This window comes from Martes martes (genome assembly GCF_963455335.1).
Source record: "Martes martes genome assembly, chromosome: 7".
NCBI classification, from domain to species: Eukaryota; Metazoa; Chordata; class Mammalia; order Carnivora; family Mustelidae; genus Martes; species Martes martes.
Window position 1 is genome coordinate 109792332 of NC_137894.1, and position 26638 is coordinate 109818969.

General features: G+C 44.7%; 1 protein-coding gene across 4 annotated transcripts; it reads right to left on the reverse strand.

The window, feature by feature from the left end:
• Positions 1–461: 461 nt before the first annotated feature.
• On the reverse strand, positions 462–24897 carry MAX (MYC associated factor X). 4 transcript variants are annotated; one of them, XM_080807750.1, is made up of 5 exons: positions 24638–24897; positions 23859–23885; positions 16356–16463; positions 3237–3360; positions 462–1977 (listed from the first exon to the last, which is right to left on the reverse strand). In XM_080807750.1, the coding sequence occupies exons 1-5, from the start codon at positions 24671–24673 to the stop codon at positions 1790–1792; spliced, it is 483 nt and encodes a 160-aa protein (XP_080663876.1). In that variant the 5' UTR covers positions 24674–24897; the 3' UTR covers positions 462–1789. The 4 variants fall into 4 exon arrangements, with proteins under 4 accessions (XP_080663876.1, XP_080663878.1, XP_080663877.1 ...); XM_080807753.1 differs by lacking the exon at positions 23859–23885 and adding an exon at positions 2677–2761 and having other exon boundaries at positions 468–1977; positions 24638–24878; XM_080807752.1 differs by lacking the exon at positions 3237–3360.
• Positions 24898–26638: the final 1741 nt, after the last annotated feature.

Genomic DNA, 26638 nt, shown 5'->3' on the forward strand with positions numbered 1-26638 from the left:
GTTGAACGAGCCTCCTTTACCTCCGGCCCTTGACAGCACAGCTCCCCTGCTGCCTCCTCTTACCACGGTGGAACTCTCTAGAAACGCAAAGGAGCTAGACACTCATTACCAGGGGAAACCCAAACCCATACCTCTGGGCTACCAATTCCCCAAGCGTCATTTATTTAGCAGTAACTGCCTCTAGAAATGCTCTGGATAACCCCACCCCTGCTGAAACTTTAAAAGCTGCTATCCAACGAGCAAAGTCACCACCAGTGGCTTACCCATCCCCTGGCCTGCCCAGCTGAGCTGAGCCCTTACAACAAGGGGCTTGCTGTGACTTCCAGGAGCTCCAGATTCTGCAAGCCCACGTAAGTGACCTCTGCCCTTCTCTCAGCTTTCCCCACGGGCCCCATGGCCTCCAGAGGGCCCCTCCCTTAACCATCTTGGCCTCTGCAAGGGCAAGAAGACACCACCACCAAGAAGGATAAAATAAGTTTTTATTTATAGTCTTATAGTAAAGGGGAAAGCCTTAACTTGCAAGACAATTCTTGGGCAGTATGTACAACATACTTTTTATTTCCATGGAATGGAATCAAACACGGACTGAGACTACAGAGTACACACTAGAAATCAGCAAATGCCAGGAACGGAGTAGGAAAAAGACAAAGAAATGAGGCCTAAACACACAAAACCCTTCACTGGGATCTGCTGACCGCAGCCAGGACCAGGGCTGGATCACACGATGGGAACAGGTTCCAGGACAGGTGGAACGGGAGTGGGGTGAGGGCAGGGAAGGGTCCGCACTGGGGGCGGGTTTAGTACCAGGTAAATTGCTCTTGGTATTTACATACAAAATCAGTTGGCTCTATTTCTTAGAAATACACACGGAAAGAAATGAAGATTTGATCATTACTTTATGAATCTGTCGTTTTGCAATACCGACATCATCAGAAATAGGGACAATTCACTCAGATTCAAATTTCAGTAGCAGGAAATAAATATCAAAACATCATCACTGGCCCTCAATACAAAACCTCTCCCCGACCCGATCCTCCCTCCTTGTCCCATCCCCTACCACCCCATGGCGGCTACCACTTCACTGCTGCCCGCTGTCCCCCACACATACCACACGGGTGTCACGCGGCCCTCCCTAAGGCTGGCTGAGAGAGGCAGGAGCGAAACAGGCCAAAGACGGGGCTGCAACTCTGCCCCCACTTGTTTTTATACCACAGACTTCTTCAAGGATCTGGTCTTTTAACAGGAGCGATAAATAGCTTTTTAGAAAAAAAAAATCCTTAAAAAGAAGGGGGATTAATTCTGATTACTCCAGACCGGTCATCTTCTTAAAGTAGAGCAGTCCACAGATTCACAAAGTCTATCAAACGGAGGTGAGGGCGGCCTGGGAGGAAAGGCCTGGGAGGGGCAGAAGTCCTCCGGGCAAGTGCCCGGCAGGGCTGGAGGAGCTGGTGGCCGGTCGGGACATCATGTGCTCAGAGGTCTGGCTGGCCGTCTGTCCTCCATAGAAAAAGCTGCCAAGTTGGGGTGTTTTGGTTTAAAAATTCCTGGTGGGTACAGGGAATCCCTGAAGGGAAACGTTTAAAAAAAAATGTGGAAATGGGGAAGGAGAACGAGAGCTGTTGTCCAAGAGCTTCTACGTAAAAATAAAATTAAAAAAAAAAAAAAAAGAGAGAGAAAGAGGAAAAAAAAAGTCTCTTAAATGGTTGTGAGGGTTCTAGGGATGAACTGAAAGAAGGATGGGACGATGGAGGAGACAGACAGTTTGTATTGCTGGCCTGCCCCGCGGAGCTTAGCTGGCCTCCATCCGGAGCTTCTTCCTGCTTTGGGGCTCTTCGGGCTCCGACTCCGAGCTGGAGTCCGAACCTCCATCGAAGGCAGAGATGGTGCTGCCCTTGGCGTTGGTGTAGAGGCTGTTGTCTGAGGAGGGGTAGTTGGTCTGCAGTTGGGCACTCGACCTCGCCTTCTCCAGTGCACGGACTGAAAGGCAACCAAGCGAGCGGGTTACAGCCTTCTGGAGACTGGGGGAGTAACCAAGTCTCAGCTCAGGGTCCAGCCTGTTCTTCCGAAGGGCTTGCCGGCCCCCGAGGCTCAGGGTGGCTCAGAAGGAACACCCTTCTGGTGGCTGTTCCACCCACAGGCTTCACTGCCCTCCTCCTTTCCCAGCCAGACCCGGGGGCCCAGTGGACATGGCCAGCCACTCCGCAATGCCACCCAACCCTAAAGAGAAGGCTTGTGATGTCACCGTCCTGCCATGGAAGCCGAGCGTAGAGACAGGAGCATAAGCTCCCTGTGGGACCCAGCAATGCAATGACAGAGGAGAAGCTGGCCTGGCCATGCCAGGCTCCACAAGGGTGTGAAGGCCACACAACAGCAGGAAAGGATGACATAGGATGTGTCAGCCAAAGAAAAGGCTTGGCTTAGCTCTCTTGTACAAGATCCACTTGGAAAGACAAGCTGGACACTTGGAAGCAAGTCACCAATACACACAGAATACCTGGGCCTTTCGACATGTAGCCCCTACATGCAGGCTGCTCGGCCCAGTAACCAACCCGCTGCCGCCTCCCACTGCCCATCCCTTGGGGTTCAGCTCATCTTGAGCCTGGAAGGTCAACCCATTTATTTTATCTTATTTTATTTTATTTTATTTGAGGTGTTCTAACCCAGGTGGTTACTTGCATTTCCTTTTACTTGCATCTTCCATGAGGGAGGAAGAGAAGTGAATTCCCCAGGAACAAAGAACTTGATCAGCTCTCGCTTTCCCCTGTGGTTGTAGGAAAAGGCGGGTGTGAGCATTGGAGAACAGCATGGGCCTGGCCCATAGGCTGCCCTGATTGGACTACCATTGACAATGGGGAGGGTTCACTGTCCCTGAACACCTGGAGTTTCTGGTACTTACACAGCACACTCCAATCCAAGGACCTCAAAGCTCTTTTGAGACACCTGATGCCAGGTGTGACCCCTACTGCAGGCAGAGCACCTGAGCCCCAGGAAGGGGAGAGATCAGGTCAGAAAAAGTCTTCAAACGTCCAACCCCTGGACTCCACTGTTCCCTCACTGGCGGCTCAGGTCCTGCCTCAGGATGGTTCTAACACTCTACTATTCAGCCCAAGAAGCAGGCCACAGCTGCTTATGAGCACGCGCTCTGTAACTGGTTCTGACTCTGCAGGCCCAGGTGCGAAGCGCTGACCTGGCCGGAGCATAGCAGGGCCAGTGGCCCCACCAGCTCAGGGGCTCACCTTGCTGCTCCAGGAGAGCATTCTGCCGCTTGAGGTCATCAATATCTTGCTGGTGTGTGTGGTTTTTCCTTCGCATATACTGGATATACTCTGTGGCTTTGTCTAGGATTTGGGCCCGGGATGCCTGTTGCAATAGGAGAAAAAGCAAAGGGAACAAAATAAAGACCTAGTCCAAGCAGTGAGGAAACCACACCTTTCTGTGAGAGCATACGGGGGAATGGCAGCAGGAGGGTGAGGCGGGACAGGGTTGCGGCGGCGCCAGGAACTGCTGCGGAGGAGCCTGCTCTGCACCAGGCAAGGTGTCGAGCGCTGTATGTGGCTTACCTCGAAGCAGCACTCTCTGGGAGGCAGCTCCACCAGGAACCCAAGGCTCAGAGAACTTTACTGGTTTATTCAAAGTCACCAGCTAGATAGTGGCAGAGCCTGGATTCAAACTTGGATCCATCTGACTTCTGAACTTGAACTCCTCCCATCCCCTCTGAGGTTCTTTAGGCTGCTTTCAAGTCTTCAGCCTGGCTACGTCTGAAAACATTAAAATACTACTTAACCGAGAGCTGACGCTACCCACTCTCTACTAGGAAGTGATATGGGCAGCTGGGCCAGAAAAACAAGAGCAAGACCTCGGGGGGGATCGAGCTCAGAACTGGATTAGGTGTAAAGCTTTTCATCCAGGTCCCTTGATTTCAGACACACCCTGGCTGCGTTAACTATTTCCAACTGAGCCATGCTGCTGTGTCATTATTTCAGCCCTCCTGGCTGAAGAGACTTAGTGAAAGCTGTTTGAGCTTGATGTCAACACAGGAAGGGCAGGAGATTGGGCCATTTCAGGAAGCAACCACACCTTGACCATGGCCACGGGCAGCCTAGGCACTGTCCTGTTACAGGAACAAGCTGACAAGCCATTAAAATGGATGTCGGATTACTTGGCCCCTGGAGGTCCAACATACCTAAAAGAGTCCCTCCAGGTTGCAAACATGGCCAGAGCTACTCATGGCCAGCGGCTAACCAGCCAAACTGGTAGAATGGCACAAAGCCCAGAGGACTGACACCCAAGGCAGGGTAGTCTAGAAGCTGAGTGTGTAGCACAGCTTCTCATTCAGGGTAGGACAGTTCTGTGTTACAATCCTAGTGGGTCCTAAACAACCCGGACACAACAGGGGAAAATGGCAAAGAAAACATCTACATTCAGGATAGTAAAACTTGTATCCACTTGTATTAAATCCTGACAATCTCAACTTATATACCTCAGGCTAGGCTGCAGATCAGAGAACTTTGCAAGGCCTGGATTTATTCACCAGTCCTCATAAGTACTAGAACTTCCAGGCTTTCCACTTACAGCACGCTTAAGGCAATTTCCTCGAAAGGAAACTGTTCATATTTAACCATTTTTATCTGCTGCAAATTATGTGCAAGGTACTGAGCAGACACTGTGGGGAAACCAAATGTATTAGTCATGGCTTCTTTGGCCCAGAAGCTAGCTTACTATCCAGCTGAAGAGATAAATATATCTATACACAGACAAATCACAGGGCAGCACCGACAAGTGTAACTTGAGTAGTATAGATTAGAAAGGCCACAGGAAAGATGGTTTCTGGCTGGGTCCATTACCTACTGTGTGTCAGGCAATGGCCTTGGTTCTGTGTGAGTGTGCAAGCATGCACACACACACACACACACACGCATGTACACACATTAGACTGAGGTGACATCTGTGGGAAAGGGTCACTCTGGGCAGGGAGAGTAGCACCGCAGGGGTATGAGAGTGGAGACTGAGCTAGGTGTGTTTCTGGAGTCAGTCAGCTTCTGTAGGAAGAATGAGAGTACCCAGCAACGGGGGCTTGCAATGCAAGGCTGCTTCAGACGCTGTTTTCCATTTCTGCTGAAGGAACTTATTAGGATGTAATTACTAAGGGATAAGATGAAAAAAGGGGCACATAATTAGAAAGGACTAATTAAAATACTCTGCTTCTCCAGATACTAGAGATGGGATTTACAAGAAGTTCTGGAGGATTGGCGGCAGAGCAGCGAGGAAGAGTTCAGGAGTCCAGAAGACAGGTGCATTCTGGGCTCTCTGACCACAGACCTAAATTTTTTCTCCATGACTATTTCTTATCTGACCAGAAATTCTCTCACACCCCACGCAGCCCTCCAAATTCTATGCACCCGATCAATTATCTAGTTGCTATGGATATTTACATCCTAATCTTTCTTAATGTTTGTCTATTTTTTCAACCAACAGTTCCCAGAGAGCAACACTAGCTCTTAATTTAACGACTCATCTGCAGCCGGGACAAGGGAAAAAACGCAAGACTGCAAATGTTCAGTGACGATTCTTCCTAACGAAGGACCACACTGAGGAGCAGCCCAAGTGCTGCCAGTTTCTTCTTCACATAGTTAATACATGAAACCATGACGTCTAAGTGAGCAGTAAGCATAGCATAACAAACCAAAGAGGGAAAAAGATCCTGTCAGTGATCTGCCCATTTCAGGGCAGTTTTCAGATGAAGTTAAAATTCATAGATGCTCAGAACACAGAGGCCCGTGAAGAAGGCTGGATTAGTATAAACCCAGCACAGGGCCTCCAGAAGGCTAAGCACAGTCCTTCCTCCATCCCCTGCAGAGAGCAAAGCATCCCAGGTCACCCCTGCAAGTCCAAAAGAATGGTTCAATTAATTTTATTTTTCCCTACCCAGAGTACTAAGTAAAATCCAACCAGTAAAAAAATTAAAGCACAAAATACAGAATTCTCCCAAAATTACATGCATGTCTAGTCCGGGGATGGGGGTGAAAGCAAACTGCTAAAACTAGAAAATGCCAGACATCTAAAATCCCCTCTTCCTGGCTTTCCAAACCATGAGATCATGTGCCCAGCCACCACAGGATTAGGGTGTGGGCAGGCCCTTCCGTGCCTTTAGGAGTCTCTATTATGTGAACAATAAACAAGAAACAGACAAGAACCTCGGTCTTTATGGTTTGGACTGTGGAGTGGCCCCAGACTTTATAGCATGGACTATGGAATGGTCTGGGCTTTCGGTTTCTGTTTTCTGAAATGCACTGTTGGCTGAGTCAGCAATCTGTGCGTGTGTGTGTGTGTGTGTGTGTGTGTGTGTGTGTGTGTATGTGACTGAGCTCATAGGACGTGGTAAGTCACATATGGACTGTTGCCTTTGGATACCAAGTATGGGCACAGATAATTTTTTTCCTGCTAGTTTTTAAAATCAGGACGCACTAATTCTGATTTTAATTTTCTAAGCAGAAACTGACACAGCTCTGAGCCGGCACACACTGTGGCTGAGGGGACCAAAGAGGTACTGGGCCTGTTATGTAGCAGCAGCATGAGTTAATGCAAAGTGGCTCTTCAGGCTCCTCCTTCACCTCTGGGAGCCAAGCAGAAGTTCCCTGAAAGCCATGGTCACATTACGGCAATACAGACGATGATGACAACAGTGATGGCAGCAGCTAACACCTACTGGGTACTTAATTAAATGCCAGATGTCTTCATACAACCTTCTGATGTATTATTTCCCCTATTTTGTAAATAAGAAAACTGAGGCACAGAGCTCTAACTTGCTTACTAGTGGGCAGGACAGTCAGGATTTGAACCCAGGCCTCCAGGACACTTCTACTTTGGGGGCACAGAGGAAGCTGTGGAAAAGACCAACAGAAATGCACTGACGGCGTTGTCATAGAGAGGAGAGTCTGAGCAGGATGGAAAGGGATTCATCTACAAGATGTCAATAAAGACCGAGGAGAGGATGGTTTCCTTGGAATAGTCAGAGTTGAGGTAAATGATCCTTGCACAGGTAAAGAGCATAGGGATGAACTGAAGCTGAAGATTAGTTTTTTAGAATTAGGCTGAAAAAGTGAGAAATGAGAAAAAAGTAGCTTGTAATAATAGCAGCTGTTGAAGGAAGACTGTGTTTTTCTTTTAAAGACAGGTGCATACTAAACAGGTTTCTAGCAGAGAAGCGGCAAACAGAAAAAACCTGAGGATACGAGACAGCGTGGAAGAATGGACTGAACCTGACCCCAAGGGAAGGGAGATGCCAGCTCCCAACAGTACTGTTGTCTTCGTTACCTAACAAGGGCACAGCCAAAATGGACACAGAAGACCTGGGGTGGCTGTTGCTGAGGTGCCCAGCAGGTTCCTATCCCATCTTGGGCTTGTGCCACTACTACCTGCCTAGTGGCATCCCTGCCCACAGCAACAAAGAGAGGCAAGTGCCAACCCAGCCTCCAGCAGCACCCAGTTGAATGGAACTGAGCTTGGGAACACAGGGCACCCACCTCATGTGCTGCAGCAAGAAACAATGACATAGTTCACAAAATGACCCAAACCCAAGAGTATGATTCTAATTAGAACTTTTTTAAGGCCCCAAAGGAATCTTGAAGTAGTTAACACTGATGTTAGGATGAAATCCAAGGTTATTAAGCCCTATTTTAAGGTAGTAGCTCTCACAATTTTTTATATAAGGCAAGAGATCCACATGTTTCTGGAGATGTAAATCTTATTACAGTAATCTGGATTTGTGTAAAAACCCACGTTGTTTTAGAAAGCAGGTGGAGAGAGGTGAGGAAGAGAATAGTGCCAGAATGTTCACTATTTTGAACCACCGCTGTTCCCTAGGCTCCTAACCCTGACTCAAGAAGTAATTACCTTGGTCCTATTTCAGTTTTCCTCCTTACTGTCAAAACCAGTTCTTACCAAGCTGTTACCACTGCCTTGTTCCCCCAAGAACCAAAACGCCATATTCTGGGGAATGAAAACAGAATGCTGCCTGCCTCACTAACTGACATCTGTTTTGTACTACATATTTTAAGGAAACATAAAACCATTATTTTCTGAAATCTGCAAAAGCTTTTACATACATTAAGGTAAAGAGAAAGCTAGGGCAAAGCTGACATACATTTCCGTTTGATTATCTTCTGAAAATAAAATCTTCTGAAAATAAAAATTAAAGGATTTGCATAATAAATCTGGGTTTACATTAAAGTAGTTCATTCCAAACTGGAAGCCCCATCAACGCCAATAAGGTAGGCTGGAAGGCTGTGGGGTCAGAACCAGCCCAATGTGGCCCCTCCAAGCTTCCCGCTGGCAGGCCCTCCCCAGTCCAAAGGACCATTTTATTGATACTACAGGAAGGTAGTCCTCATGCTCTTTAAGGGGCTTAAGCCAGGAGTAAGACATTTAGGGTCAACACAGATCATGTTTCAAACCTTGCATTCTCTTTTCATGTGCTCTAGGCAGTCTGAAATGAAGGTGTGACACTTATTAATGAAGGACAGAGGCACACAGTTCCCCAAAGAGGACAGTTAACTAGGAAATAGACATGTAGAAAAAGATTTAATCTCACCAGTAATACACAAAATACAAAATTAATTACTACCTTTGGCCTACTAAAAATTCCAGTAATGGTAAAATTGGAACTCTTAGAACACTGTCAAGACTAGTCATTACAAATATCAAATGATTTCACTCATACATGGAAATTTAGGAAACAGAACAGAGGATCACAGAGGAAGGGAGAGAAAAATAAGACGAAATCAGAGACAAACCATGAGAGACTCATAACTATAGGGAACAAACTGAGGGTTGCTGGAGGGGATGGGGTAACTGGGTGATGGGCATTAAGGAGGGCACGTGATGTGATGAGCACTGGTTGTTACTTGCAAGTGCTGAATCACTGAACTCTACCTCTGAAACTAATAATATACTAGATGTTAATTGATTTTAAAAAAAGGACCAGTCTTCAGCATTTGCTTTACAAAATAAGAAATGGAAGAATGAAGACATGAAAACAATCCTCTTGGAATGCATTTTGTCAACACACAGCAAAAACCAGATGTTCTTACCTAGCAACCCAACTTCTAGGAATCTATTGTACGAAAACTATCACCTACACCAAAATGGTCATCATTACATTTCTTATACAATTAAAATCTGGGAAACAACGTAACTGGCCAACAGAAATATGCCTAATAACAATATGAACACTATCATTTGTGCAAAAAGCATCTTCTGTGATAACAAGTTGTAACATCTCACCCATGTAAAGCATGTATACAAAGAAATCTGAAGGGAATATACAGATTGATAATACCATCATTTCCTTGCTTCTTAGATTCCATCCATTATTTCATGAATTTAGCAACAGCAGCTTTTTGGGGGGAGGAAGAGATGGAGGCAAGTTTCTTTTGGCACTCACCGTAAGACAGCACCCAATTTTAGTCATATTAACATGAGGTGTGGAATGGGGGAGGTATGTCTGAATTGCACTGTTGTCCAAATGGCTAATAAGCACTTGAAATGTGACTGGACTGAGTTAAGCTGTGCTATTAAGTACAAAATACATGGGATTTCATTGAAGTCATACTTATTTTTGCATATTAGGTTAAATAAAATATATTATTAGAATTTACTTCATCTGTTATTTTACTTTTTTTTACTACGTCAACTTGAAAATTTAAAACGCATTTGTGGCTCACTTTAAATATGTACAGGGCAACACGTCTCCAAATCTTAGAATAAAGGAAAGGCTACAGTTGTGTTAGAGAAAGGGGGTACTGTTTTCTTCTTCCCATTTTCCTGAAATTTTTGCTATTTTGCTACATGGAAAAAAGCAAAAGAAATGCTGAAGGCAGAGCCTAGGAAACAATCTGGCACCCTTCCAAATTTCAGTATGGAAAAGCCTCCTGGCTCTCTAGTCCTCCCCACAGGAACGAGACCTTCCTTGCTCTGCACTGCAGACTTCCAGCGGAGTGGGACAAGGCTTCTGTCCTCAATGAGTATACCCCTCAGTCAGGTGGTAAGATTGTCACAGAGGGAAGGGACACATAGGAGAGGCCCCATGGAGTCCATGCCCACTGGAGCTGATGGGAGAACAATACTGCAGGGTTCTCTGGGTGGTGAACTGCTTGATATGAGCCTTGAAGGCAGGCAGGAAGAGACAGACTGGCAGGGGAGGTCCAGGCAGGGAGAAACATGGAGGTGCTCCAGCAGCAAAGGGTAGCACAGGCTGGAGGGCCCTCGTGGTGGGTCTCTTCACTGTGAAACCCTGACGTCCTTTGGGTGTTTAAGGCTGAAGTTGGACCTTGAGAAGAGGAAGGAACTTTGATAAATGACACTGCTGGGGAAGCAGAGGGGGTGTACAACACTCCGCAGGAAGGCAAGGTGGGTACCTTATTTAGAGACCACAGAACACCAGTTTTTACCTTGATGGGCACTGAAAACCTTTTCAGTAGCACATAAATACAGTTTACAAAGAATTCAATAAATCAACACATTTACAGTCGCTGAGCCCAGGGCTGAATGAGACTTGGGCAACTATGGACAACAAATTTAAGGTAGAAAATTACATTTTTGAAAAAATTATTTTTTAAAGGTTTATTTATTTTCAGAGACAGCTAGCAAGTGAGTGTGAGCGCACACATGCATGTATGAGTGGGAGGCAGAGATGGAGAGGGAATCTCAAGCAGATTCTGCAGTGAGCATGAAGCCCGACACAGGGCTCAATCCCACAACACTGAGATCATAACCTGAGCCCAAACCAATAGTTTTATGGACTGTTTTAAGAGTTGGACACCTAACTGTGCCACCCAGATGCCCCAATAAAAAAATTAATTTTGAAGAAAAATAACTGCCTGGGTTGGAGTCTGGCCAGGAAATAACCTTAATGAGTAATGAGGTGAAATGGTTAGCACTGTGGTTTCCATTTTATTTAAAAGATAATCCCTTCAATAGCCCGCATATGATATAGAAGCATGCTGCTGAATGAACAGCATGCCTTAAAAGGTGCCCACCAGGACGATCCTCTGCCAGGATAACGTGGCTGGGGGGCCAGGGTCTTCTAAACTTCAGTTAGTAAGTACTCATTGCACCCTACTGTGTGCCAGGCACTGAGGGAAGAAAATAGGACCAAAAGATGTCTTCCCTGCCTTCATGGTGCAGTATGGCAGACGGGCAGACAGTCACCAAGTAACCATACAAACAAATGTAGAATTACAACTGGGGTAAGTACCCCAGTCACAGTTCTGAGTGAGTTTAACAGGCGAGTGACCTTCAGCTGTAAGAACTGTCAGGTTCCCTGGTATAAGGGAGTTATTTGGTTTCAACACCTTAACATGTTAAGAAAAGCAGGCTTTAATAGAAACGGAACAGATTAGCTCAGTATTTTAACCTCTTATTTAATGCTCAGCATGTTACCTTATTATTGCTAAGTGGTATAATCCTCTCTCCCAACAAGAGAACAAGACCCTCAAGAGGAGACTCTGTCTATATTATACCTTTTAAACCTCTACAGTGCTCAACATGGGTCTTGGGTCTCAATTAAACAGGTGTACACAATCATATTGGCTGTTGCTGTTTAGTTCCAGGATGGAGTAAGCCCATGCTTTCCTCTGGTGCTCTCACTCCACAGCTATGTACTGAGAACTATTATGTGCCAGAGTCTTTAGTAGAAGCTGAGCAGCGCCCTCATGTTCCCACCCAAAAGGAAGGAATTCTGAACTTAATGCTCACTAGAAGAAACCCTGATTTCATTTTCATCTTAGGTAATATTATCTTTTATTATCTGAAAAAAATTTTTTAAAACATTTTATTTGTTTATTTATTTGGTGCAGAGACAGAGAGAGAGAGAACATAAGCAGGCGGAGCAGCAGGCAGAGGGAGAGGGAGAAGCAGGATCCCTGCCGAGAAGGGAGCCCGATGTGGGGCTCCATCCCAAGACCTTGGCATCATGACTTAACTGCTTACCTGACTGAGCCACACAGGCACCCATATATTATCTCTTTTTAACACAGCTCTATCCAGAAAGGAGAAATCCAGAGCACAACTGCCTGAGAGAGCAATTAACTATTAAGATAAACAGGCATTTAGGAAGAGACTTAAAAGATAAGAAATTTTTCTAAACCACTGTACAGCTGCAAATGGCAATGTTGCAATAGAACCTTTTATCACTAAAGTCAACCATGTCAAGGAGACAGTGAGATTGGATGCTAGGTATGGAAGCAGAGGGCACAATCACTTCCCCATGTGAAGGCAAACTGATGGGCTGGTCACCAGGTCTTGAACCCGAAAAAACAGGATGAGCTCAGTGCCAGCAAGCCACGGGCAACACTTCCTAGCACCCAACCTAGCACCCTTAAAACAAATAATAATTCTGTTAAAAAAAAAAAAAAGAAAAAGTAGCATCTTCCTTTTTAAAGATGTTATTTATTTATTTGAGAGAGAGAGAATGAGCAGGGGAGCTACAGGGGTAGAGCGAGAAGCAGGCTCCTCACTGAGCAGGGAACCTGATGTGGGGCTGGATCCCAGGACCCCAGGATCATGACCTGAGCCAATGGCAGATGCTTAACCAACTGAGCCACCCAGGCACCTTTAGAACAGTTGTCCTTGCCCTGACACCCCTTTCTCTGGTTGAGTGGCTGACAGTTCTATTTCCATCCCATCTTTCCCCATGGGATGTCCAGTGGAAGAACTACACCAAAAATAAGAGACTCAAACAATGGAGTTCAAGAGTCTACTTGTTAACATTGGGACCTAGGGCAAAACCCAAATGGACCACCAGCTGTAATGGTCTTTTTCTCAAAGGAGCTATGAGGACTCAGAAAAATTTACAGACTTTAGTGATCTTCAACTGTCTGTACTTTAGTGTCACCTACATATGCCACTTCAGGAGACAGTGTTCTAATAATAATAATAGCCCTGGTATCACATACCAAGATTACCAGCTCTACCTAGGGGGAGCTCCCAATATAAAGATATAAGTATTTAAGTAAGATTTATTCAAATATCCTCAAGTTGTTTACCCCTCCAGTGTGGCAGAAAGACTGACCTCAGCAATCAGCAGTCCTAAGTTCTAGTCCCTGTCCAGCTACAGATGGGGATCATGATCTCAAGCTTGCTTCCTCATCTCTGATACAGTAATAGTGATAGGAACAGCAGTAATAGCCAATGTTCAATTCTATTAGTATAAAACCTCACAGAACCGTTGTGCTTACTTTTATGTTGCAACAAAGATGTTGGTTATTACTGATTTTTTTTTTTTTACTTATGCAAAAGGTGACCACTTTTTATAACATTTATATTATAATAAAAATAAAGAAAACAGAGGAGAGAGTCTGGGTCTCACATTTAAAGCTTTTTTTTTTTTTAAGATTTTATTTATTTATTTGACAGACAGAGATCACAAGTAGGCAGAGAGGCAGGCAGAGAGAGAGGAGGAAGCAGGCTCCCTGCTGAGCAGAGAGCCCGATGGGGGGCTCGATCCCAGGACCCTGGGATCATGACCTGAGCCGAAGGCAGAGGCTTTAACCCACTGAGCCACCCAGACGCCCCAAAGCTATTTCTTTATACAAGTATCCCTCACTCTTGGGTTAGGATCCAATTCATTCAGTATTGGGTTTCGGTTTAAAAATCAAAAAACTTAGGCCATGTGTGATAGGTAATTCAAATGTTAAGTGAGAAGTCACCTGGAACTTAAAAGATGCCCAAATCAAGAGAATGGATGTCTTCCCTGCAAGAAGAATTGGATCTGAGCTCCCCCAAACTCCTGAATATTTACATAATGTTGCAACCTTAATTACTGCAATACAAATCAAGAATTAGCCAATTTCCTTTGGTTCAAATACCGTATTTTTAAAAAATTGCAACATTTAGTGAGCACTGGTTAGACTGAGAGACAAAGTATTCTTTCTGTTAGACTCCCGCCAGCATCTCTGAAACAATGCTGGCAGACAAGGAAAATCATGCAGATGGTGGAATTTGGGTGGGAAGGGGATCAGAATGACTTTACTCATGCTTAGTATGGAATATCTGGATTATAATACAGAACAGGATTCTGAGATCAGAAAGCTACCTGGTCAATTCCCACACTACAGTTTTATTAATGGGCTCCACATAACCTGGCCCCTTGACTACTTGTCTCCCCTAGTCTTGCTACTTCTCTGACCTCATTTTCTATGGTCCCTTCACTCATTCCACCCCAGTCACCCTGGCCTCTGTTCTTGACAGGCCCAGCAATACTCCCAGGTACCTGCCTTTGGGCTATTATGCTTGCCTTCCCTTGGCCTAGAGTGCTTATTACCAGACAGATGTCTGGTTCTTTCACTTCCTTCAAACCTTTGTTCCAATGTTGACCTGCCAGTGAGTTTCCTTGTCTGACCTCTTGAAACTGCAACCCTTCTGTTCCTTGTTTAATTTTCTCCATAGCACTTATCTGACACGCTATATTTTACAGTTATTAGTTCACTTTTTATCTTTTCCTCACCAGAAAAAGAGCTTCTGCTTGTGTGTTTTGTTCTCTGCCGTTTCCCTGGTATCTACAACAGTTCCTGGCGTGCAGCAGACCCTCAATAAACATTTGATTAATGAAATGATTGAATAAATGAATGGGCCACATTAAATGACAAACTATTCAGTTTGTAAGGCTACCAAATTTAAACTAGCAACTTCCTTGAAGAAAAGAGACAATGGGATTTAGAACAGTGTGATTTTAAGGACTTAAAGAAGAGTATTATAGCAGTGCAAAATATGCTGGATAAGGAAAAAGGTATAGTTGACCTCCTATGACCAGCTTCTTCCAAAGTGTTCTCAAACTTAAAAATGCCTAAGAATCACCTGACTGCTTGTTATAAATATAAATCCCCAGGCCTGCCTCCAGAATGGCAGTCAGCAGTGAATCTGAAGGGAGTGAGCCACAGGTCACATCTTGGGAAACACTGCCTTGGTGCCACTCCTGGTTAGATGTGAGACTTAAGGGAGCCCTGTCCATTTAGTTCACCAAAGCCGTTTGAATTGATACCATGGCATAAGAATAAGCACTGTCTACAGTTCAGACAAGCACAAGAGGTAATCCTTTGCATGTGTGTACTCTGAAAGGATGAGTCTGCCTCACCATCATAAAGATTTCCTGTGCTGCTTTGAGAGTGTTGTGCCCAGGAATGTTGTTATTCTAGGTAAGCACCTTAGTTCAAGGCCACTAAACCAAGTCCACAGTAAGTAGACCTAATACATGGCAAATCCTGGTTTTGCAATACTAGGTATTCACCTGGCCTGTTTTGCTTTTTTCATGGAGGTCAGACCTACATGCTTCAGCCACAGAGAAAGCCACACCTTAGATAAGGCATAAAGCACATGACTGACCGGAGTGGCAGTATAAACAAAGTAAAACTATAATGGTTCTAAGTTTGATTCTGGATAACCAAACTCAGGACCCCCACCCACAGAGCTAAATCAGGAGAGTCATTCAAAGCATACCTGAGAACAATGAATTTTTCTTAAAATAGTTGCTTTTTAAAATACTGAACCACTGAACAAAAAAACACAGGTCCTCTTTCCAGTCTGCCATTCATACCACTGAATTGCTACAGACAGCAGCTGGCTACATTCTGTGTTAAGGCTGTAACTAACTGCGCAAACAGATGTTTTCTCCAAATTCCAAGAAGTGACCCTAACCCATAGGCTTTTTACTCAAAGCTTCCAACTTTGTTTTTCAAATGTAGAAACAGCTGGTGCCTACCTCTCCAGGGAAAATATTAGTTTCTGGAAGGCCATCAGTGGGGTGGAGGGAAGCAAAGACCAGTTATTTTTTTCCCTCCACTTCATACGAACATTTATCTTTCCTTAAGTCTTCTGTCCTAGAGCTTAAAATGCTCTTTATATATGCCTTGAAATAAAAGCTGCTGAAACTGGAAGATCATTGGTGTCCAGGTTGGTTCACATACATTCCCCGAGAGGTCTTATTTAAAATAAGTACTAAGTTTGAACCATATGAAAGAAATTCTCATAGAGGGCTAGGGAATCACTGACTTCAGAAATTCTTTGTGTTATCCCGAACTTTTATGGGCTATTCTCTGTACTGTATAATCATTTCTTGAATGAGTAATTTATTATAAATAATTCTTATTTTAAAGGATAACTCTTATTAATGTCTTAGAAGCAGCTCCATCACATCTGTCATTTGCTAAGAACAGAGTAGGTGTGCAATGAATCAAAAATGAAGGAAATCACACAACCGCAATATCTCTGATTCCATTTCTTTCCAGACAGGTAGGTGCCCTGGTAAGCCCCCCAGCAAGTTTCAAGTTAGTGGTGGCCATCAGCTTTCTCAATAAACTCACCTTCTCTCCTTGGAGTGATGGGACTGAGTCCCGCAAACTGTGAAAGCTGTCTTTGATGTGGTCCCTACGTTTTCGTTCCAGTGCATTATGATGAGCCCGTTTGTCAGCCTAGAAGAACAGGAGAAAGAGCACATTAGCAATTTCCCTCCTTTTGCTTGCTATAGGTGGGTGGGGAATAGCCTGGAAGTATATGCTGTCAGCGCTGTCCCTGGCGATTGGGCTGGGAAGGACTTGTCGAGGTGGGCAGTTAGGAGTCTCCAGAATTAGGATCTGCTAAAGGGGGAGAAAGGGGTGAGCAAGGCTTGTGACAGGAACATCCAAAGTAGCTCGATGCATCCAGCTCATGCATAAGTAAAATAAAAGTTATTCACAGGGACAAAGTGTAACTCTCCTGCAACATCAGTCTTCCCCCACAACTTACTTATGTGACAGAACAGCCGCCAGTCCACGGTTGGGAAGTGACCAGGGAAAAGCTCTAGGGGGTCCCTTCATAAAAAATGTGATCACCCCCACTGTAAAAGATTCTCCATGGTGGGTGCCCAGGAAAGGAGTAAGGTCACTGGTGCAGTGTTTCTTTCCATGTGAAACCCATCACCATGAGTCTGGTCTCTAGCTTGCTAAAAGGGACTAATTTAAGACCTGCTCACCAAATTCTACAATAGAAACTAACTAAAACCTCTAGAAAACCCAGATGCCATGAATCTGAGATTATGACAGAGCTGATAGACACCAACCACATTCTGAGTTTCTGTTTTTTAAAGTTTATCCATGGTGCTATCCTGCCAAGGGCTTCCCCTCACACACGCTGTGCCAGAAAGGTTGTTCTTAGATAGCAAATCATCTGACACCCACATGCTCTGAATAAATTTCCTCAGGCACCTGTGGCAGGTCAAGTATATTTGGCAGTATCTAAATACCCATGGCCCAAAGTCTTTATCCTGTCCTGCTTAACAACACAAAGAACTATCAGCTGGAGAGGGAAGAAGACTGGCGACAAATCAGAAATGGCAAAATACTCTGGCTTCAGGCAAAAGAGAGTGCTGGAGAGCACTGCAAGAGAGCTTCAGCAGGTCCCGAAAAAAGAGCATTCCCTCCGAATGGAACACAGATGCTTAACTTAGTCTAAAGCAAGAACTTTTTATCACATCCACACTTTGGGAATTATGGAAAATAATATACTCTGAAAATGTACCCTGAATACACGAGGTTGTACTGAGCTAACCCAGAGAACAGGTCTGTATATGGAAAGTCTGGGTAGCTTTAACCTACCCAGAGCACCAGGAAGTCTAGATATGAAGCAACAAGAGTAAATAACTTGGCTTAGCACAAGAATGTCTCAAATGAATCCTTGTACTAGACAAGATGTACAGACAAAAATCTATAAAGACAAGAGTTGTGGGAATGAAAGGACTTGAAATTCTCTTATCTAATCCTAAGTCTGAGACATTAGAGAGGAAGAGGCGGCTGGGAGCTGCTGTGGTAACTGAAGTCACTTCCCAGTCTCTCAAACAGCTCTGTTGAACTGGACACTTGGTTCCCACAGAGGCCCTGACTCTACATAGCACAACAAGTCATTTTGAGGGCAGATGCACGGGCACTTCGAAAACCCTCCTAATCTTGTGAAGTCTGAATTCATGGTAGTGTTTGCTGAACTTAATGACACATGGAATTTATGGGGAAACTGAGGTAACAATCAAGTTTGGACACCAGATAACCTGAGGCTATAGGTACCCGGATTATTCTCACACAGCACAGAGTAAGATGCCGATGCCTTCTAACAGCAGTAGGAAATAAGTTGAAGGAATTAAGCATATTTAAGTATCTAGTCCTTTCCTAACTTACTGTCCCCTCTAGTCACCTACACAGGTAAGGTGGGCTGAGCTCTAACCTGGACTATACCTAAAGCACTGAGAAGGTAGAGCTGGCACTTGGCATCTATCTGCCTCTCCATCATTTGCTACAGACTCCCGGAACGGTTTATTTACATGCGAATTAATTGCCCACCTTTGGTCTCCAGCAACAGCCCAAGATACTCCTGTCTACTAAATCATCCTGATTTCTGGCCCTCCTCTCAGCTTAAGAGCTGTACACAGAAGCACTGACAGCAGAGTCACCCACAATTCCTCTTGTTGATACAAATAAAATCCTAATTGTCTGTTCTCTTTCTGGGAGAGTTCTGCAAATCTCAAAAGGTTAGAATCAAGTTGGACTTGGTTTCACTCAGGCCTGCACTAGAGGGGTGGAGCTACGTATAATCTAACACCAAAATCATCCCCACAATGCACTACCCCCTTCCCATTCACTGAGCCCTGAAAGGACTCAAATGGACAAGTCTTTTGGTTAGAGGATTGTTAAGTGAACTTGGCTGTGGACCATCAGCAGAGATCTTGGCTTCTCATCTGGGGAGCCAGCCAAGTTTGAGAAGTTGGCTCAACAAGGAAAGGCAGCAGTCCACTGCCTGGTAGAAAGCCTGGGCTGGGGACTGTTGTTCTCGAAGTAGTGGATGGAATTTCTGTGGTGGTTCCAGGCCCAATTTAACTAGCAGAAGAGTAGAATCTTAGACCAATCCCTGCTGCCATGTCCATCCCCAAGCTGCTACTTTTAACCAGAGTCAATTTCAAAGCTCTCAGAGACAATGGCAAGGATGTATTTTCTCCTCCCTAGGCCTCATTTGAAAGAGCAAGTTAAAAATATGCAGAACTAACATGCCTAAGTCCAGGCAACTCTATACTAAATGATATCTCTAGTGGCTTGAAAGAACAGACGAAAAACCTTTACACAAAGCTGAGAATTCTGTTTGGGAAACATTTCCAAACCACAGAGATCCATCCAGCCCAATAATAATATTCCCCTGTCCCCCACTCCACATCATTCAAACGGAGGGCCAGTTGCTAGGCTTATCACTGCTTTGTTAATGGTCTTCACTTGCTGGCAACCCTTTTTGAAAGGGCCAAGATTTCAGAGTTGAGAATGAAAAACAGGGTAAAGACTTCCAGTATAAAGCATCTGAGATCCTCCCACAAACTCAAAACTAGTTTAAAAGGGGGGGGGGGCATGGGGGAAGGGTCAAAGAACTGTGTGTCTTAAACAAATAAAGCTCAACTCAGAAATTAGCCAGCTTTCTGTCGCCTGTACTGAGAAAGATGTTTGATAATGAAAACAAGTGGTACCAAACAAATTCTAGGAGACAGCAGAGAATTCTTGGGCTGCATAGCAGGCCCCCAAATACCTCCCTCCTCACATCCTATAGGAGCAGTGGCTAGATGCCGCCCCCTTCAGTTTCCTTCAATTTGCAGTTTCTGCCAAAAAACCCTTCCTTCAGGGCATTCCAGGCTAACAGAAATCCTAAAGGGCTGTGTGATACTGAAGAGTGGCCCACAGATGCTCAACAGGAACTCCAGCACCAAATCGCTTCCAGCTTTGACGTCTCTGCCAAGGTTTTTACTCAGCCTCTCAGTTTTATTTCCACCAAACTTTCCACACTGGCAGCCAGGGTACAAATCTTCACCTACAATTTGTCCACCTCTGACACTAACAAGCACGTGTATCTTAAGTGTTGTTATATGTTGAAAGCAAACATTATTTTGTTAGCCAAGAAGTTGCTAAACCCGCAGGAGGTCATTCAAGCTACGGAGGTCTATTCAAAATTGAGGGAAATCTCTTTGAATTGTTTCCTTCCAACTTATTGCATAGAGAATGCATCTACATTCAAAGCATTATGTCAGCTAGCAGCCTTGTCTCCTCCAAGTTCTAGGTAGGCAAATAGCATGGGGAAATATTGCTCCATTATTCAAGGACGCACAAGGTTCTCCAGAAGAATGCTATTCCTTTCACACTACTTGACATCTAACCCCATCTATAAGGAGAGTCTTCTTAATTCCCATATAAAAAATGCTCAGCCTATACCGAACTGGAGTTGCCCACGAAACATTTACTGCCTTTAAGAATTTCAAAGGTTGCCATTTTAGAGGAGAGTGTTGCTTATTATTAGTAAGCTGTTCTTATTAAACACAACATGGAAAATATACAAGTTCAAAATTCTCATCAGAAAAGATCTACTTATTACTTCTGATGGCAAGCAGATAGGGTAAATAAAGCTGAATTTCTAAGCAACTTAATTCATTTTAATCAACCTGAAAATTGCAACACGAAGTAACAGGCAGCTAGGATGAAAAATTCACGAAGGTCCTTAACAAAAGATATGAATTTCAACTTTCCAATATCTGTCCTGCTGGAAGCTGATTGCCTGCTATGTATCTCTAACATCTACTAAATACATGTGTTTTTGAGAGTTTTTGTTTTGTTTTGTTTTTTGGTATGATTTGGTGCCTGAATGAACTTGGGAATGCTATAAACCAAATACGTTGTCAAACTATAGCCATTTAAGAGAGTAAAAATGGCTTGGTCATGAAATTCTAATTCAAAACCAAGCTGGAGTCCATGATCAACTATTTCCCCATTATGGCCATCTTGAAAAAGAACTTTAAAACATTAAGATTACCCTTTTCTCTAAGAAACAGGCATACTTAGGAGGCAAGCCTGGCGTTGCTGCATTGCTGTCAACATTCTGAAGCACACACCGAGTACGGGCAGTGTGCAGGACTTCTGAGATGCAACGAATTCCAGGTAAATCAGATAATCGTTTCCTGAGTAAATTCCAATCTCAAAGGCAACCAAGCTCACTCCCCTCTAAATGGATTACAATTCCTAAAGAAGCAAAGAGCGCTGAGAAGTTAAAAATATTTCACATGAGGAGGGTCCACAAGTGAAACTGCACCCCCAACAACCTACTGTAACTGCAACACATTCAGCTGGTATGGAGGAGAAGGTGCTGAAAAAGGCTTTGGGCTTCCCTCCTAACACACTGACCCTATGCTTCTCATATACTTTCATTTTTCCCAAAAGGAATTTCCCAAACCGAAATAAAACCAAAGGATCACTCTGTATGAAATGTACTTGTCCCAGAAAATGATCTTTAAAATGTAACCCCTTCCCTCCAAAAAACAGTAAGATAGCATTTAGTAATAAAAATATTGTTTGGGATTATTTCCTTCAACAAAGCTTACTGGTCACTGGAAAAGCTGTTTGCCATTTGCACTGAGGCAACAGAAAACAATATTCGTCAAATCAGTTTCACTTTCTGTTATAGTTAGCCTCACTTCCTAACTGTTCTTGCTGAGAATCTTACGTTTCTCACACTTAGCAAGGCTGCGCCTAGTGTACTGACATTATAAAACACAAATGAGGGCCTCTTTTTCCATCAGGACACATAGGACCTTTTCCAAATAACTTTTTAAAAGTTATTCTATAGTCCTAAATCCTTGGCTGTTCACAGTCCACAGCCTTTTCTGAATTAATACAAGCTTAAGAATAGTTTCCCCCAAGTTTTAAAAAAATATATTACTATACTAAGTGGCAGGAAATAAACTGATGTATTCAGAGGGAAAAAACTCCCAAATCCTTTTTACCCTACTTGTTCACAGTAATTGTTTGATACACTATAAAATTTATCTATTGCTTCTTCTCACTGTACTACTGGGATTTTGTACCAGACAGTATTTAAAAGTCTCAGCAAGTAGATGTCTCAAATTAAAAGCAGAGGGTCAAATCCACTCCCACTGCCCACCTCCCAAAATAAAAAAACAAAAATCCTAGGCACCTTAACATCAGACTAAAAATATCTAGAAAAAACAATGACATTAGCATTCTAGGAGAGTGGAAACATTTTAATAATTTAATAAAGCAATTCACATCAATACCCAAGTGGATGGATATTTTGAAAAGCGGAAAGCTTTCAAGAACTGTAAGCCAAACTTTCACAAAGAAAACTTTCTCTCACTGGAAAGCCAATGTAATTCCAAGTCAAATAATGATTCTGCAAAGGAGGCCTAACCAATCCCTATCCTCCAACCCTGATCAAGCCCTGGGGCACATTTTATAACTGGCGACTTGGGGAAGAAAAAAAGGTTTTAAATAGACTGGATCCCAAACATGAAACTGCACGTTCACATTAAGGATCATAGTGACTAGAAAAAAGAACTGAATTTCCAAATACATGCATAAAGTGTCTGACAATATTTCAAGCAAAAATAAAACAAAACAAACTCTTTTTAGTGACTATCACCCAGGGATAATTTTTAAAACCCTCCGGAACAACTGCATACTCCAGTAAGCTCTCAATAAACAACACTTTTTCTTAATGCCTATCTGCTTGGACAACCTGCAGAAACTTTACTTGCTCTAATGAAGAGCAGGTACAAGGAAGAGGACTTGCTTTTATCTTGGGATATCAGAGGTATCAAAGTGGTATCCTGCATATTCTAACAAGTTCCCAAACAACCTGGTTGTCCCACACATTTCAAAAATCAGAAACATAACATAAAAATCTGGATTTCTAAACTATCCTTAAAAATAGGAAGATCTGGCAACAGTGAGCCCTTACTCCCACATAACAACAACCTACTGAGTTTAGTGGCTGCCTTTTCAGAAGAGACATGTGCAACCCAGAACCTAGTCCTCACCTCTGCTCTTTACTTTATTCCTGACGATTTTACTGCCTGGGCCCCCCAGAGGCATCTGAATTTTTGATCCCCATTTTGTAAACTTTGTACTATTCCCATCTGTCAAATGTTAGATACTCTGAAGTACTTCTCTCCTCTCTCTGACTCTGATTTGTCTATTCTTTTTTTCTTTCTCTAATCTATTCATGGAACACCCACAGTACTGTCCCAGACTGGAAAGGCACGAGATTAGTGTCTATCTAAATCCACAGAACCATCTACTGAGAACATTAATATCAAAACCATGAGAAATTACTGATAACACTGTATGGTCTCAACCACCACTTTTTAGCAAATCTATCTCTGCGATGCCACTTCTCAACAATTTTTCTATTTTTTTCATATGTCTCCTTCAACTCAAATAGACCAGAACAAGCTGTCTGTGACACTTTCGTATTCAACCTTTGGTTCCTCTACATTTCTAATTTCTGTATTAGAATAATACTAGCTTGTACTACATTCTATAGGTCTACAGCAGTCACATGACCACATGATGATTTTTTTTGCATGTGGCTTCAGCTTCACACAACTATGCATACATGGTTTAGAGCCTGCTTGTTCCAAAGTAAATCTGACTACTTTGCCCCGAAATAACACAGTTTACTTCAGAATGACATTTCTCATTTTACACTTACATAGTGACAGCTAGATTCCCCCACCTGGGAACTACAGAACGACCAATTTTTTTTTTTTTTTTTGCAAACAGCACCTTTCACTCACCTACAGCCTCTGAAACTGATCACCTGAGTCTAGAATGAGGAGATTTGCAAACCCACCCTCCACCCACCTAGAATCCCAGAACAAGGCCCCGCCTCACCTTAGCGGTTAACAGGAGAGTTTACTATAGTATTAAAAATAATAGAACAATCTCTTTTTCTCTCTGACCCCAAAAGGGACTAGAACTGAACGGAAATGAAAATGAAATGGAGAGTAGGAGACGTACCGCAGATTGAAACCTCGGTTGCTCTTCCTGGAATAAGAGAGAAAAAAAAATAGAAAATATAGAAGTTATTTTTACACTTCACATTCAATAATAAGAAAGAAAATGCCGGCGGCGAAGGAAGCGGCGGGTGGGGAGTCAGCCCGACCCCCCTCCCTCCCTCCCTCCCTCCCCACCCGACGCCCCCTTCCCCCCTGCGGGATCCGGTAGCGGGGCAGGGGGGGGGGTCCCGAGCGCCGCCCCTCCTTCCGGGATCCGACTCTGGCTGGAGGGGGTTCAGAGCACTGTCTCCTCCCCTCGCACCCAGCTCGGGGCATCTGGGCACTCCCATCCCCTCTCCGCCCTCCTTCAACCCCCCCAGGATCCGCGGGTCTCGGGAAGAGGTTGATCGCAGACCGAGGGGGCAGGTCCTGAGCGTCGTCCCCTTCCCGGGGATCCGGACAATGGGATCTCGGGCGCACCCCGTCCCAGTCCCCCAGATCCTGAGCGGGACAGGGTAGGAGCCGGAGGCCGCAGCACCTTGCTCCACCGGGGGAGGTGGGGGTCCCAAAGGCCGCGTGTCTCCACCCCACCTCCAGTCCCAGAAGGCCGCTCCAGCTAGGAGCCCGGAGGGGAGTGAGCTGGGAGCTCGACGGAGGCGGTCCCAGTCGAAGTGGGGGGGGGGTGGTAAGGGGAAGGAGGAGGCGGCTGCCCGGCCCCCTGCCGCCGTCGCCCCGCTGAGAGCCCTGGCCGCTGTCCCCGCCTGACAACCCGCACGGGAAGGAAGAAGCCCCGGGACTCACGTCGCTCTCCACCTCGATGTCATCGTTATCGCTCATTTCCTACGGCCCAGGGAGCGGCCACTGCAGCGGCGGCGGGGAAGGGGGGAGGGGTGGAGGGGAGGGGGAAGTCACCGACAACAACTAGCCGAGTCCCCCCCCACACACACTCACTCACTCACTCACTCACTCGCTCTCTCACTCACACACACACACAACACAGGCGAGAACCACCTCCTCACTGCAGCACCGGATCAACGGCGGCACGCACGCCCGGTCGGCCCCCTGCCACGTGACCGAGCCCGTCACGCTGGGGCCGCCGAGACTTGTAGTTGTCGTCCCTTTGACTGACGGCCCAGCTTCCTCCAGAAAAACTACAAATCCCGTAAGGAACTGCAAACGGTCGTCCCCAGTCCGGGCTGTTGACGGAGTCCAGAGCGCCTGCGTGTCCTGTGAAGGGGGCGGAGAGTGGAGCGGCGCGGTGCATGCTGGGAGTCGTAGTCCGCAGACCGCGAGTTGTCAGGAGGTTTTCTTCCCGAGGCAGCAGAGGAGGCTGCTGGGAAGACAGGACACGTGGAGGGAGCTGGGGCTCCTGGAGCCCGGCACGGTCTGAGCGCCGGGCGCCTGCCCAGGGGACAGGGTGGAGGCTCTGGGGGAGTAGCCGACTGCCTAAATAGCGCTGCCTCTCCTTGGCGTGACTGGTTTTATTTTGTTTTCTTGATGCCTGAGTCGCTCTGCATTGCGCCCTGGGGCGGAACCCGCATGGGGGGCGGGGGGGTCCTGCTGCTGCGGACTAGGGGGCGCGGCTCGGAATGCCTACGCGAACCTTTGGGATCTGGCAGTGGGGAGGTGTCAATGGCAGGTGTTAAGTGGCGTTACAGGACTGGCAGGATGACCGGCCTCGCTGACGGACCGCTCCCAGCCATGAGAATTTTGTATCCATCCTATCCTTGCTGCTCACCGTGAGGCTCGCACGTTCATGGACCTCCGATCCTCAACAACCATTTAAGTGGAAGTAAAACCCCTTCTGAGTTTGTTGTATCCCAGTGCTGTAATTAAGATTTGTAATTTAAAATATTAAAATTTAAAATTTAAATTTGAATTTAAATTTAATTTAAAATTTAAAATTTAATTAAAAATTAAAAAGATTTGTAATTAAAATATCAAAATGGGAAACTTGTGCATCTCCCTATCCAGTTAAAACATATTTATTCCATCAATATTTATTGAACACCTATCATGTGCCAGCACAGGGATACTATAATGTAGGAGATTAGAATGGTCCCTGACTTCATGCAGCTCAGCTGTGGAAACAAAAATGACACTGCACGGCCATCATTCTAAGAGTGTACCTCGAGTCCCACAGGGAAGAAAAAAAATAAGACACTTTCAACCCGAGATAAAGTAGCTGACCTACTCTTTTACACCTGGTGTCCAAAGTGAATGAAATTTTAGGCTTTTCCCATAAGTTACCCATTCCCTAATGAAGGCCATTTTATCACTAACTTCTGAATACAGAAATCTGGGGATATGTGAGGTATCTTCCCTTGTGAGCATATCATCAGTGCTTAAGACAAATGTAAACCATGGTGATCTTCCCTTTACGTTTTTTCCTTTAAATATCTGTTGTAATTTTTACTCAGTGATCCCATCCTAGTGAAGTCTGCACATCTTTGCAAGTAAACTTACCTTTTTTAAATACTTTTGTCTCCTAATCTTCCTTCAACATCCAGTGGGGGATACAGACATAAGCAGATCATTTTAAGGGCTGAGGGGTTGTAAGGGAGACAGGGAAGTAGTTCTGAGTGAGTTAATTAGCTGGATATTAGAACTAGGGCTAACTCATATTAGAAACTAGGACAAAAAATTATTTGGTGCCAGTTATGTGCAAAGCATTATAGGGCAACACTGGCTACAGGTTAAAATCACTCTTAGGCTTTAAAAAATTCTGATGTCCAGACTGCACTCCAAACCAATTAAGTTACAACCACTGGGGGCAAGAAGCAGATAGCGGTATTTTTTTTT

Coding starts and splice junctions, on each gene's coding strand:
- MAX (XM_080807750.1), bottom strand. CDS start 24,673: ATGAGCGATAACGATGACATCGAGGTGGAGAGCGAC. Junction 3,361..16,355: donor CATCACTCCAAGGAGAGAAG/GTGAGTTTATTG, acceptor CTATTGCAACAG/GCATCCCGGGCCCAAATCCT. Junction 1,978..3,236: donor TGCTCTCCTGGAGCAGCAAG/GTGAGCCCCTGA, acceptor GTTGCCTTTCAG/TCCGTGCACTGGAGAAGGCG.